Source organism: Aquarana catesbeiana, linkage group LG01, assembly GCF_042186555.1.
Source record: "Aquarana catesbeiana isolate 2022-GZ linkage group LG01, ASM4218655v1, whole genome shotgun sequence".
NCBI classification, from domain to species: domain Eukaryota; kingdom Metazoa; phylum Chordata; class Amphibia; order Anura; family Ranidae; genus Aquarana; species Aquarana catesbeiana.
The window spans coordinates 509,031,792-509,045,185 of NC_133324.1; the positions used below are offsets into that span (position 1 = coordinate 509,031,792).

Below are 13,394 nucleotides of genomic sequence, written 5' to 3' on the forward strand. Positions count from 1 at the left end.
ACTATCAGGCTGGGTTTACACTGTAACCCGCTGCGGATCGCACAGGAGTGCTGTGCGTCCCTGTTCCCCGTTTCAGGGATGAATCAGGGCCAATTCTATGCCTGAATTCGGCCCTGAAACTGAGCCAAAGACGCACAGTGTTTCTGTGCAGTGCGCTCCGCAGCCGCAACAGAGATATGTGAACCAGCTCCATAGGGAGCCAGTCATATTCTCCTGCTATGCGAACTGGATGCGGAGAAATCCACATCTAATTCGCATAGGTGTGAACCCGGCCTCAGAGCCTGAAAGCTATTTTCATGCTGAGCTAATCAAAATGACCACAGCTGATCACAGTTGAAAGTCAAATGGCCATTGTGTGCCATTGAGAAGGTGATTAGCTACACCTGATTGAGTTAAAAGTCATTTTTAAGAGGGGTGATCCTTTTTCCAACTCAGTGATTCTGCTTTTGAATTTTTTTTTCGGTGTTATATCTTTCACTTGGATGTTATAAGTTGCATATGTAATTACAGTTGTATAAAACAAAAACTGTGTCTGACTTCATTTCAGCCTACAAAGCAACAAATATCATTTTAAAGGGGGGTGATTCTTTTTATACCCATTGTAATATATATATATAGATAGATATATATATATATATAGATAGATATATATATCTATCTATATATATATATATCTATATATATATATATATAGATATATATATATATATATCTATATATATATATATACACACACTGAGCTGACAGTTCATGACAATTAATATGCAGCTTTGCAGTAAAGAGAATTTGGTGTCACCCCGGGTTTCCCACCTGTGCTGGTTGAGGGGCTCCAGAGTATGTGTTTTGATCAGAGAAAACTGACTTTGGGGTTGTCTCCACGTTTCATATAGTCCGGTTAGGGTCCTGGAGCTTCAAACCTTTGCAGATTATTAGGTGGGATGAAGCTTTCAACCTTAGATCCACATTTTGGTGGTGATCAGCACCTACAAATAGTACATCTGTGCACAGCCCTTATGGTAGGGATGCTGACTAGTGTTCAGAGCTTCACACTCCCCAGGAGACTGCGAGGCTCCAAGGGAGCAGCCAGAGGTGTGCATGTGTGTGCACAGTGCTTGAGAAGTCTGTGGAGGAACAGGCAGAGGCCCTAAGTCTGAGGATCAAAACAGTGGTATTGCATCCCTATCCAAGTTTAATTTCCCTCAATAAAATATAAAAACAAGTGCTGCTTTCCTGACTCTGAGCGAGTGAAGAGTCTGTGCCTGGCTGGGAAGGGTGAAAGACGAACCACAACACTCAGCAGCTCCTACGGGGTACCGCTACATTTGGGGGCTCGTCCAGGATGTCTGTTCACAGGTAACTTGCCAGCCATTGCCCCTAGCAAACGAAGTTGAACGAGCCTGGGAACTGGACTTTGTTACACCAATTGAGGAATTGAACCTAGGGGAAGGATCTGTGCGCTCTGCCTGCATTCAGTACTTCAGCATCGGGTGCCGTTGTCCATGGCAATTAGCTGGAGCTGTCTTCAAGTTCAAATTATAGCTGCCTGATTACCCAAGTGCCCCAACCATGGCTGGGATGGACACTTATGCTTTAAACCTGCAATTCAGTAACTTTTACCATGTGCTGTCACCCGTGGCAACCTCAGTACTGCAGCATCGGGTGCCGTTGTCCATAGCAATTAGTGGGAGCTGTCTTCAAGTTCAAATTATAGCTGCCTGATTACCCAAGTGCCCCAACCATGGCTGGGACGGACACTTATGCTTTAAACCTGCAATTCAGTAACTTTTACCATGTGCTGTCACCTGTGGCAACCACAGCAGGTGATCGTGCTCATGGATTACAAATATGTCCAGCGATCTGCTAATGCTGGACATCCCAAGATGGATTACAAATGTGTCCAGTGATCTGTCATTGCTGGACACCCTGAACGTATGCTTCAAACTCCTGCTTTAAACGGTAAATTGTGCCTGGAAGTGTCTACTATTGCCCGGCGAGATCGGGGTCAGCCTGCAGGACTGTGCTAGGAGTGTTCCTTCAGTGAGGCCTGGGCTACAAATGTTATTGTTGCTACCGGCAACCACCGGGAAAGTCGGTGGTCATCTGCTCTCAGTTGCTTGGGCACAGTCGGTGCTGAACGACATGCCTGGAGAAGTTCTGGTAGTTTCAGCATGCCTGGAAACTTCTGTTCGTCTTAAAATGAGGGGTTACAGCAGCAGGTGAGGGGCCTGGCTATCAGTTTTACAGACTCCAGCCTGTCTGGAAGTGAGGGGGCGGTGCAACACCCTAGAGGAGACCCAGCGTTCCCTGCTAGCAGAGATCACGAGGCGGAGGAGCAAGATGGCAGAGGGTGGTCGTGTATACCCAGCGCTGACCTGGTTTCCTGACTTGCAGGAGCAGACACTGGTGGACACCAGTGTCCGGTTGGAGCATCGCAGGGGGTTCGCCCCCGGGATGACTGATGGGATGGAACGACTGTGCCTGTTGTGTCCAGAATGCCGGGTACTGACCGTGGTGGTCAGTGCCTGGATCCGTTATGGTCATTGTGGCGAACCGCTTACCCGGCTTGCATCCTGCCAGCAGGAGCCACAGTACTACAATGTAGACCTGCACTCAGGACTATGTCGTGTGCAGCCGCGGACATCCCGGAAAGCTGGAGCAGTCCTGGAGTTATCGCCGAAAGGGGGGTGGAGTCTGAGCCTGGTGACTCCCCTGTGAAAACAAGTGACATAAGGGAAGAGGAGTCTGCTGCGGCCTGGTCGGGGACCTGGTAACTATGAGTACTACCATGCAGGATCAAGATAATGTCCCTGAAATGCCAGCTGCTTCTATATCCTTTGCTATCCCTATCTGGAAGGAGCCAGTGCTGGAGGGAAGTGTGCCCTCAGGTAAGCCAGAAGGGGAATGCGAGGGCAGGGCCATAGATTGGGGATCCCCCAGACTGCTAGTGGAGTTCGGGTCCCTGGAACGACTGTGCCTGTTGTGTCCAGAATGCCGGATAGTGACTGTGGTGGTCAGTGCCTGGATCCGGTGTGGTCATTGTGGCGAACCGCTTACCCGGTTTGCATCCTGCCAGCAGGAGCCACAGTACTACAATGTAGACCTGCACTCAGGACTATGTCGTGTGCAGCCGCAGACATCCCGGAAAGCTGGAGCAGGCCTGGAGTCATTGCCGAAAGGGGGGGTGGAGTCTGAGCCTGGAGACTCCCCTGTGAAAACAAGTGACATAAGGGAAGAGGAGTCTGCTGCGGCCTGGTCGGGGACCTGGTAACTGTGAGTACTACCATGCAGGATCAAAATAATGTCCCTGAAATGCCAACTGCTTCTATGTCCTTTGCTATCCCTATCTGTAAGGAGCCAGTGCTGGAGGGAAGTGTGCCCTCAGGTAAGCCAGAAGGGGAATGCGAGGGCAGGACCATAGCTTGGGAATCCCCCAGACTGCTAGCAGAGTTCGGGTCCCTGGAGAAATTAGCAGAGTGGTCATCTCCTGGTAGCAGCTCGAAAGAGGAATGGGAGACCGGAGGTTCCCAGGTCCTGGAGGTCCAGGGTGGAGAAGAGCCAGACTTTGCTGGGAACACAAAAGAAGCTGCAGGAACCCCCAACAGTAGCAGACAGCTTTTCCACAACAGACCTTCTACCACCCAGACCAGAGCAGCTGAATATAGGCAGTGGGTCAAGAGGTTCCCTGATGCTTGTGTTCTGCCTGGAAAAGGAAAGCCCAGAGAACTGCCCAGGTTTTCCCGGTTCCAGAGGGAGGTTCAGTGCAGAGTTGCTCTATAGTGAGGTCTGGATTATCCTTATGTCCCTCCCGAGACCATGGACATCATTGAGAACTCCCGGGGAGAGTAGGAGGATGACTTGGTTTGGGAGTACTTGCACATCCTCAAGCCTTTGCGAGTGCCAGAGTGTGAGGAGACCTGGGCCTGCTTTGAGGACATTCGGAGGGAATGGCGGCTGGGGAGAGCAATCCACAAAGATCGGGTGAAGATCGTGAAGGCAGGATGGCCTACGAGGAGTCACTCTGTCTCCATCACAGAGGAAAGTGCTGGCAGGAGGAGATTGCCCGATCCACATTTCTATGTGTGAGGAGGACTATTGGGATGTATAGCCCACCATGGAAGTAGTCACATAGACTGCCGGAGATTTGCAGAATGTGTTTCTCCCTGACTTTTGCAGGATCAGAATGGCCTGCCACCCTATGTTGTGTCCAATGGATGGATTTTTTCTGTTGAAGGACAATGAGGATGAGGTCTGATTCTTGAATCAACTCTTTAAGAAGCCTGATAATCCTGGGAGGGGCCCCTCCCACCAGGAACTCCGAAGAGAACTGTCCGCTTCTTATAATGTGTTCTTTTCCCCTGTTTCTGTCAGCAAGTCATAACCGCCTCCTGACAGAACAAGAAGGAAAATGTTTTTGAAGTGATGTATGCTGTTTTGATGCAATTGATTCTGTCAGCAGGTTTATAACCCCCTCCTGACAAAACTCTGTAAAAACTTACAGGTAGTTGTTGGAATAGGATGTTGTTGTGGGTTTTTGTCTTCGCAGGACTTTTTCGGATGGGACGGCTGTCCATCCATCTCCGGCTGGAGTGAAGACCTTTGCGGGCAGAGTGTTTCTCTTGAGTAAGAGATGCTCTGACTCAAAATGTGTTGTTATGATGTGTTAATGTTAGCTACAGGGATCTGTAGTCAGGTGTGTGTTGTGTTGTATATGATGTGACTGACCAAATATTTTCTATTTTTGTACGTATTTATTTGTGAAAAGCCCTGTCCCAGTTTGTTCCCTTTTCCCCATCCCATTTGTACATTTGTTTTTGGGATGCCCTTGCTACTGGGCCCAGGAGTTTGTTTTTGTAAATTTTCCCAGCTAAGAGACTAGCTGGATGTTAGTGGGGGGTGCGTGTAGCACCCTCTAGTGTGCTAGAAAGTAATGTAGTTTTTTGTGAGAACAGGTAAATTTCCAGGCTTGTGACCTAGAGTAGACCTGGGTGACTCACAGGTGGTGTCACTAGGACCTCCCACTTTTTTCCAGAATCTTCTGGTGCTTTCTGGAAAGAGAGGTGGAGAGGGGAGGTGGAGCCACCTGGGGTATTCTGAGAAGCCCTGACCAATCCCCAATCTGGATTGGCAGGCCTCCTTAAATACCCAGGGTCAGCCCAGCTGGGGAGGAGTTGATTGGGTGGAAGATGGAGATGGAGTGTTAGGCTGTCAGGGCCTTTGAGGGAGCTCCCCAGTCTGGAGGGGGGCTGACCTTGAGTCTAGGATCGGGTGCAGACAGGACCCTCTTACAACCCACAGAGGTGTCCTGGCCAGGAGGCACAGGAGGAGCAAGAGAGGACAGTGGGAGAACACTGCAGGGAAAGTCTCCAGGAGTTCCACAGAGGCAGCCAGGAGGGCTAGTGAGTGAGCACACCGTCGGGAGGACTCGGAGGCACACCTGAGAGGACTGAGATGCAGCAGTCTGGGATGGGTGCAGAGCCAGGCTGGAGGATGGTGATGTCACGAGCAGTGGAGCGAGGCAGCTGCAGTCAGGAGGGCTGGCAGTGCCAATAAGAGGTGGTTTTGGGAGCAGTAGCCAGAGGGACAGCTAGCACTGGAACTTTCTATTTTTGCTACACCATAGGGGCCCGTGGTCCCTGCCTGTAAAGGGCGTTTGCTTTGGGCCTGGCTGAGTGTCAGGCCTACAGTGCTAGCTAGTCTGGAAAGAGAAAGGAAACGATGTGCAGGAGAGAGGAGTGATGATCTGAAAGAAAGCGATGTAAAGGAGGAGAAGAGAGGTGTATATACTGAGTGTATATAGTAGTCCCATCTTTGACTTTAATCATATGGGCATCTCATAAGTTCACCATCCCTATCCAAGTTTAATTTCCCTCAATAAAATATAAAAAACAAGTGCAAGGATTGCTTTCCTGACTCTAAGCGAGTGAAAAGTGTGTGTCTGGCTGGGCAGTGTGACAGACGAACCACAACACTCAGTAGTTCCTACGGGGGTACCGCCACACAAGATTAAGCCAAGAGGCAGAAGGAAGCATCTGTGGTGCTTTGTAACTTTGAAAGAGAAATGCTTAAAACCCTGCGAGGGTAAGGGTAAGATCAGTAGCTACTAGATTAAGGCCATGCCTTTTAATATGTGGGTACTACATCTGCTTTGCACCAATCAGCAGACTAACTGACTTTTAATTCAAACTATTTTATTGGTTATTTCCAGAAGAGATAACTGTATATACTATAAAAATACAGTGTAAGGATACAGTAAAAAAAAAAACCGTAGGGCCGAATATAAGTAATATCGTTTTTTTTTTAGTCAGAAACATTATACTCACATTAAGATTAATAGTGTACATAGTGCAAACTAAGACAGTATAGGATCAAAAAAAACATTCACAGTGTTTTGTTTTGTTTTTTTTTTAGTTGTTTCAGGGCTGGTTCACACACCAAAAATACACTCCAGATCCTTTCCGGATGCATTTCTGCATGCACGGTTTTGATGCGTTTTTTATGCATTTTCAATAGCTTTCCAGATTCTTCTTTTTCCTGTTTCTTTTTCCACTGTACTGGGGTCCGGTGCGTTTTTGATGTGTCCCAGTGCATTTTTGATGCGTTTTACCGTGTTCCAGTACAGTCCAGTGCAGGAAAAATGCAACATGTTCTATATATTTTTTTCTAGAACGGACAGCCCTGGAACTGACTGCACTGGTTTGAATTATGCCACTGGAAACCATATAACCTACTTTCCATGCATTTTTTGATGCAAAAAAATGCACTGGGCTGAATGTGATGTGAAGTGGCCCTCAGTCTGGTAAGTCAAAAAAGAGAATATTCCATACACATGGGATGTGAAAAGGGACATCTGGTGTTCAAGAAATTTAACTCCAGCCTTTAGGACCAATAAGTCCAAATTGTAAGCTAACAGAATCTTAAAATATGTTTACTACATTTGCTTTGTATAAAGCAGCAGACTGAAATTAGAAAAATTAGAAACACTACAAGTGCATTGCAAGTGCACTTGGAAGTGCAGTCGCTTTAGATCTGAGGGGAAGATCTGAAATGAGGGGAAGCTCTGCTGATTTCTATCATCTAATCATGTGCAAGCAAAAATGCTTTTTTATTGTCCTTGCATTTCCCCCTCAGATCTGCAGTGCACTGCACTGCACTTCCAAGCAGGGATCGGCAAGGTGTCCACACACTGGTGTCCGTGAGCGGCCCTTGCAGTGTCCGCAGCTGCCGTAGACTTTATTTGTGCCGAGTCTTCTCCTGTGTATAGTTATGTAGATCCAGGCGGCCAGCCGGCGCCGCCCACTCTAGTGCAGTGGAGTGCGGAGTAATCTGTTGAAGGGAGGGACTGGGAGTAGTCTGTGCAGCGGCCGCCTAGCGATAGAGAACAAACAACCGAGGAGGAGGAAACAAGGGGTTAGTGAATCAGTGGAGTGGAGGAGTATATGCTGCTGCAGACTGCGGAGTGATATATCTGTGTTCTGTTGGAGGGAGCAGGAACAAGGAGTGTCAATGAATCGGCCGCCTAGCCCAGGATGGGGAGAAGGGGAACAACCGAGAGCTGACTTAGCCAAGGAGGAGGAAACAAGGAAGGAAGGTGCTGGAGGACCCTGGCCTGCTCTAAAGGAGGATCTATGGATGACCTGCCCTGGCCTGCTCTAAAGGAGGATCTTTGGGGAACCTGCCCAGGCCTGCTCTAAAGGGGGATCTATGGGGGACCCTGGCCTAACCTGCTCTAAAGGGGCATCTTTGGGGACCATTTACAAAACATTCATGCAACAAGTAGAACTGTTATTTACTGTGTCTCATTTCAACACTGCTCAGATACAACATTACCATGTTTCCTTGCAAGGTATAAGGCACTTGTAGGGTTTCCATAGCTCCCACCAAAGACTGAACACAGGTAACTATGTTCTGATGCACAAGTATTGCGTACACTTTGCGATCTTCTACTGAGAACCCAGTTCCATGGATGATTCGCATCTGCTTTATAAATGTGCTCTTTCCACTCTCTCCAGTTCCTATAGGAAACATTACAAATTAGTATACTGTACTGTATTTTTTTAAATGAATAACACCACCTTACTTAAAGATAGAAGTAGTACAAAAGACAATATCAATGATTTGGATTATACTTGCCATGAAGCTTGTTTGTGCCATCTCTGATATCTACTACACTTCAAGTCAACCTTTCAATGTGGAGGCCCAGTTTCATCACAAGAACATTGAATAAAGAAGAAGTTGGATCTCCACAATTAAGTTAAAGAGCACTACAAGCTTAAAATGGGTAAAGAAGCCTTTTAAAGCCTACAACAACCAATCATATGTTAGCTTGTATGATAACTAACATAAATATAGTCATTTGCTGAATGGGACTTCACATGAAGACTACTAGATCAACAAATTGGCATGATCTTTGGCCAGGCATGACTTTTGGCCTGGATCATGTCAAACTAATTGGTGAATTTATTTGTGAACATTTGGGGTTCCATCCCAATGTTTTGGACTGTTTATGCATTTTGGTGATATTCGCTGAGCTTCCCTCATGCTGCCTTGCATGCCTCCCATGCCACCTTGGGCCAAACCTCTCTTTTTAATCAGGAGAGGTTGTGGCAAAATACATAGCTCCCAGATAAAGGTATTTTACATGTATCTACTGAGTGGACTTGGCGCTGGGTGATTCTGTTGTGCCATTTAAAGTCTTCAGCCACCATCATAAAAAAAACGATAACATCCCGTTCTAAGGCTCTACCCGACCGGTTTTACTGGAGATAGCATCATCAAGGGAACTGGCTAGTTCTCTTGATGATGCTGTCTCCAGCAGAACCAGTCGGGCAGAGTCTTAGGACGTGAGACGTTATTGCACATTCGATCAGTGATCGGACCGAACACTGATTCACATACAGGAGCACTTGGGTATTTTAAACGCTGTCTTATAGGAGTTTATATGTGTTTACATTTTGGTTTAATACATTTGTGCTATAGTGATTTTATACTATGGAGCTTGCTTCTTTTTCATGCTACTTTGATTATGGTGTGGAATCCTGTCTGCTGGTATTGATGTGGAGTCGGGTGTCAATTCTGTTTATTTATCTTGCTGGTGAAGCCATTAACCCTTAGAGGTGCAACATGCTTGTATGACTTTTATAATCTTTGGTCATACATATCTGGTAAGCAGCTTGATCACAGTGAAGTGGAAAGCACGTCTTGTTTGTTTTAAGAACGTTGGAACATTTAAGAATATTTGCACTTCCCTTTTTGAATATTCATTTGGACTAATTGTCACATGAATTATCTGCAGAATTATACCAGTAGACTATTACACAGCAATAGATCTGGCAGTAGATTTGGTTTTCTAATATCTTTGGGTTTTGAAGATGTGACAATTTATGTACTTGAGGGAAGGGCAAGGTGGTTTTATTAATTGGGAATGAGAGAGATGTATATACACCTGAGATGTAGAAGATGTATGTTTTGTTTGGTAAGTGTAGATAGAGAGGTATATACTGATACAGGTGTAAAAATAAATGTTCTCCCTTGGGACTTTACTGCAGCAACATACAAGTTTTTTTCATAAAAACAACATTCTTTAATGTACAATGCATTAAAAATTACTATATACACATTGATACTCTGGCATATTGTATTAAAATATGCAAGTACAACAGAAGAAGGAAAGACCCCTACTAGATTAGGCTGGAAACTTTATCAGGGTGTATCAGGGGTATTTCTATGAAGGCAAAGTGATATGCAAATAATGATACAACATATACAAATAATATGTGAAATGTACATATAACCAACATTACAGTTGAACATTTTGCAAAGATATACTTCCAAAATCACCCAGAGTATTTAAGCAAAATATTCTTCTAAATCACCTCAGGGCCTCCAACATGTCCCCACAACAAAGCCTACAAGGGGGTCCTGATATGGGAACATCCATGGCAGAGGTCTAAAAAAATGAATACATTTGAAGGTGTCCACAAAAAGAGGAACATAAGTATAATAAAGAGGTCAAATATTAAAAATGTGATTTTCTAACTAGTAAGAAGAGATCTTCATCATCGAGCCAAAAGGGGAAACTGGTATGGGGCTCAACACAGGGGGTATTACCCCTATAATGGCGATAACCCAATATAAAAGGTAAAAGATAAATAGAAGGAAAAGAGAAACAACTATGGGTGCACTGTATGTATTGTGTACACCACCAGGAAAGTAGTAGCAACTGCACTAGGGGTGCACGGTACTGTATTCACCAACAGAAGTGTAAGAACAACTATGGGTGCACGGTATGCATTGTGTACACCACCAGGAAAGTAGTAGCAACTGCACTATGGGTGCACGGTACTGTGTACACCAACAGAATTATAATAACAACTATGGGTACACTGTATGTATTGTGTACACCACCAGGAAAGTAGTAGCAACTGCACTAGGGGTGCACGGTACTGTGTACACCAACATAGGTGCAAGAACAACTATGGGTGCACTGTATGTATTGTGTACACCACCAGGAAAGTATTAGCAACTGCACTATGGGTGCACGGTACTGTGTACACCAACAGAAGTATAATAACAAATATGGGTACACTGTATGTATTGTGTGCATCACCAGGAAAGTAGTAGCAACTGCACTAGGGGTGCACGATACTGTGTACACCAACAGAAGTATAATAATAACTATGGGTGCACTGTATGTATTGAGTACACCACCAGGAAAGTAGTAGCAACTGCACTATGGGCGCACGGTACCGTGTACACCAACAGAAGTGCAATAACAACTATGGGTGAACTGTATGTAAGGCACCCTTGCCTTTGGCCAATTATGGCTCTCTTATCTGAGGGCACTGTGATTGTCCAAAGCATGCAGGTCATGGTGCATAATCTGGCCAATCATCATACAGCAATGCACTGCGCTCCCGCAGTGCGTTATGGGCCGTTGCGCACTGCTCGAATTTGGCGCGAACGGCCCATAATGTTCGGTTTTCTAACAGCCAATGTTCGAGTCGAACTTATGTTCGACCCGAACAGAAAGCTCATCCCTATTGGAGAGGATAGAACAAAAAAATGTAAAGATAACACAAAAAGCAATATTATCAAAATAACCATCCTAACCATATTGAGCAGAAAAGGAGAAAGAGAAGAAAAAAAGGGAAAAGAAGAAACCTGAAAGAAGGAGGAAAGACCAAAAAGGAAAGAAAGAGAAGAAAGAAGAGTCCACAGGGTACGTGTCAGGGAGCTTTAAATTGAGAAGAGCATACTGTCGAACCGGGAGGGCTGAAAATAATGCCGTGTACACTCGCCCGGACTTTTCGACCAAACTTGTCCGACGGAACGAATCCGTCGGACAATTCGACCGTGTGTGGACTTCATCAGACCTGTAGCGGACCTTTTCTGTCAAAAATGTGACGGACTTTATATTTAGAACATGTTTCAAATCTTTCCAACGGACTCGAGTCCGGTCAAAAAATGTGTTCGTCTGTATGCTAGTCCGACAGATGAAAAGCGACACTAGGGCAGCTATTGGCTACTGGCTATGAACGTCCTTATTCTAGTCCGGTCGTACGTGATCACATTCGAATACGTCGGACTTTGGTGTGATTGTGTGTAGACAAGTCCGATTTGACGGAAGTCCATCGAAAAATCCATCGAAAGTTCGTTGAAAAGTCCGATGTGATTCAGTCCGTCGAAAGTCCGGTCGTGTGTACATAGCATAAGTGATCCACAGTTGCCAAACTCTTTTTAATTTATCATGTGTATCTAAGAGAATGGCCGTTAGTTTCTCATTTACCATGACATCGTTCATGCAATTTTTGACAGCCTCAAAGCTAAGCATGGGAGTCTTCCATGCCTTGGCAATTGTTAATTTAGTTGCAGTAAATAGATGTTGGGCCAGTTGCCTTTCCGGGCATAGTAGTTCAACAATTGGCTGTCCTAGTAGGGCTTCATAAGGATCCCTTTTGATGTTAACATGAAATAAATTGCGAAGAAGGGTATAGATTTTGACCCATAGAATGCATGCCCTCAGGCATGACCACCAAATATGTGCCATTGTCCTCTCCTGTGAACACCCCCAAAAGTGATATCCTGCTCATCAGTCCTGCCTACTTAAGCTGTCCAGTCTAGGGGATCTCTGCCTTCGCCTTAGTCAACATCACAGAAACTATCTCCTGCGATCCTGTTCAAGACTTGCTTTGCTGACATCCCTTCTGGCTCCAGATCCAGCTTGCTGTTCCACCACATTGATCCCTGACTTTTGGCTTGGCTGACTATCCATTCCGTTTACTGAACTTTGGCTATGTTTTGACTACGTTTGTTCTTTTTACTTTTATTATTAAACAAGTGTGATTTAACTGTACTTCTGTCTCAGCCTGATTTCATGGTTTCTTACAGTAGGTGAAGGCCATGAATTCAGAAGATGCAGTCAATCCACTTGTTGGTAAAATTTTTTCCAGATTGGATGAGCAGGATCACCACATGGATCAGTTTGCCATGGCGTTACAAAACGCTCCTGAGTTTTACGGCTCACCCGGAATCTCCCACTGTGGCCGCCTAGGTACAACCTATGTTGTAGGCCGACCCTGCTGCTGCTCCAGTCTCTGTGCAGGCACCCACCTCGAGTATTACCTCTATAAGAGGTATGTCTGGTTCCACTCCTCTTCCCCAGTGATTTGGGGGCGATCCAGTCCAATTCAGAGGGTTTCTCAAGCAGGTTGAGATATACTTTGAGATGCTGCCCTAGGTGTTTCCCACAGACAGAAGCAAAATAGGTTTTGTGATATCTTTGCTTTCTGAGAGAGCCTTGGCCTGGGCAAACCCTCTATGGGAGACGCAAAAACCTGTTGTCTTAGGCTACCCTGAGTTTGTGGCTTTGTTTAAAAGGGTATTCAACGTTCCCGCACGCTCAGCTTCTACTGCCAAGTGCCTCATGTCTATCGAACAGAGTATGAGAACTGTTGCCGACCACTGAATTCCGTACTCTGGCAGCAGAGGTTGCATGGAACAATGAGGTCCTCATGGCTGCGTTTTCTCATGGTCTGAGCTGGATATACCCACTGAGCTGGAAAAATTGATCAAGTTTGCCATCCTCATTGACTCCAGACTCAGAGAAAGATTCTCTTTTAAGAAGCGCTTGCGGAAGCCTCCTGTACATTTGTCTCCGAGATTTGCAGTGTCTCAACGTCCTACCTTTGAAAGCGCTATGCATCCTTGTGGCTACTTTTCCAAGAAATTGTCACCTGTGGAGTGCAATTACGAGATTGGTGACAGAGAGCTGTTGGCGATCATTTTAGCCCTGAAAGAATGAAGACATCTCCTCGAAGGTACCACTGTGCCGGTTCTCATTCTTACTGACCATAAGAATCTCACATTCTTGTCTAAACGCCTCTCTCCCAGAAGGG

General features: G+C 45.7%; 1 protein-coding gene across 1 annotated transcript in view; it reads right to left on the reverse strand.

Moving 5' to 3' along the window:
* The window catches only part of GNA15 (G protein subunit alpha 15), a 177,336-nt gene that overhangs the window by 83,246 nt on the left and 80,696 nt on the right, over positions 1 to 13,394 (reverse strand). The window contains exon 2 of the mRNA XM_073593802.1: positions 7,828 to 8,012. Within this exon, the coding sequence (XP_073449903.1) occupies positions 7,828 to 8,012 (185 nt within the window). The remainder of the gene's footprint in view (positions 1 to 7,827; positions 8,013 to 13,394) is intronic.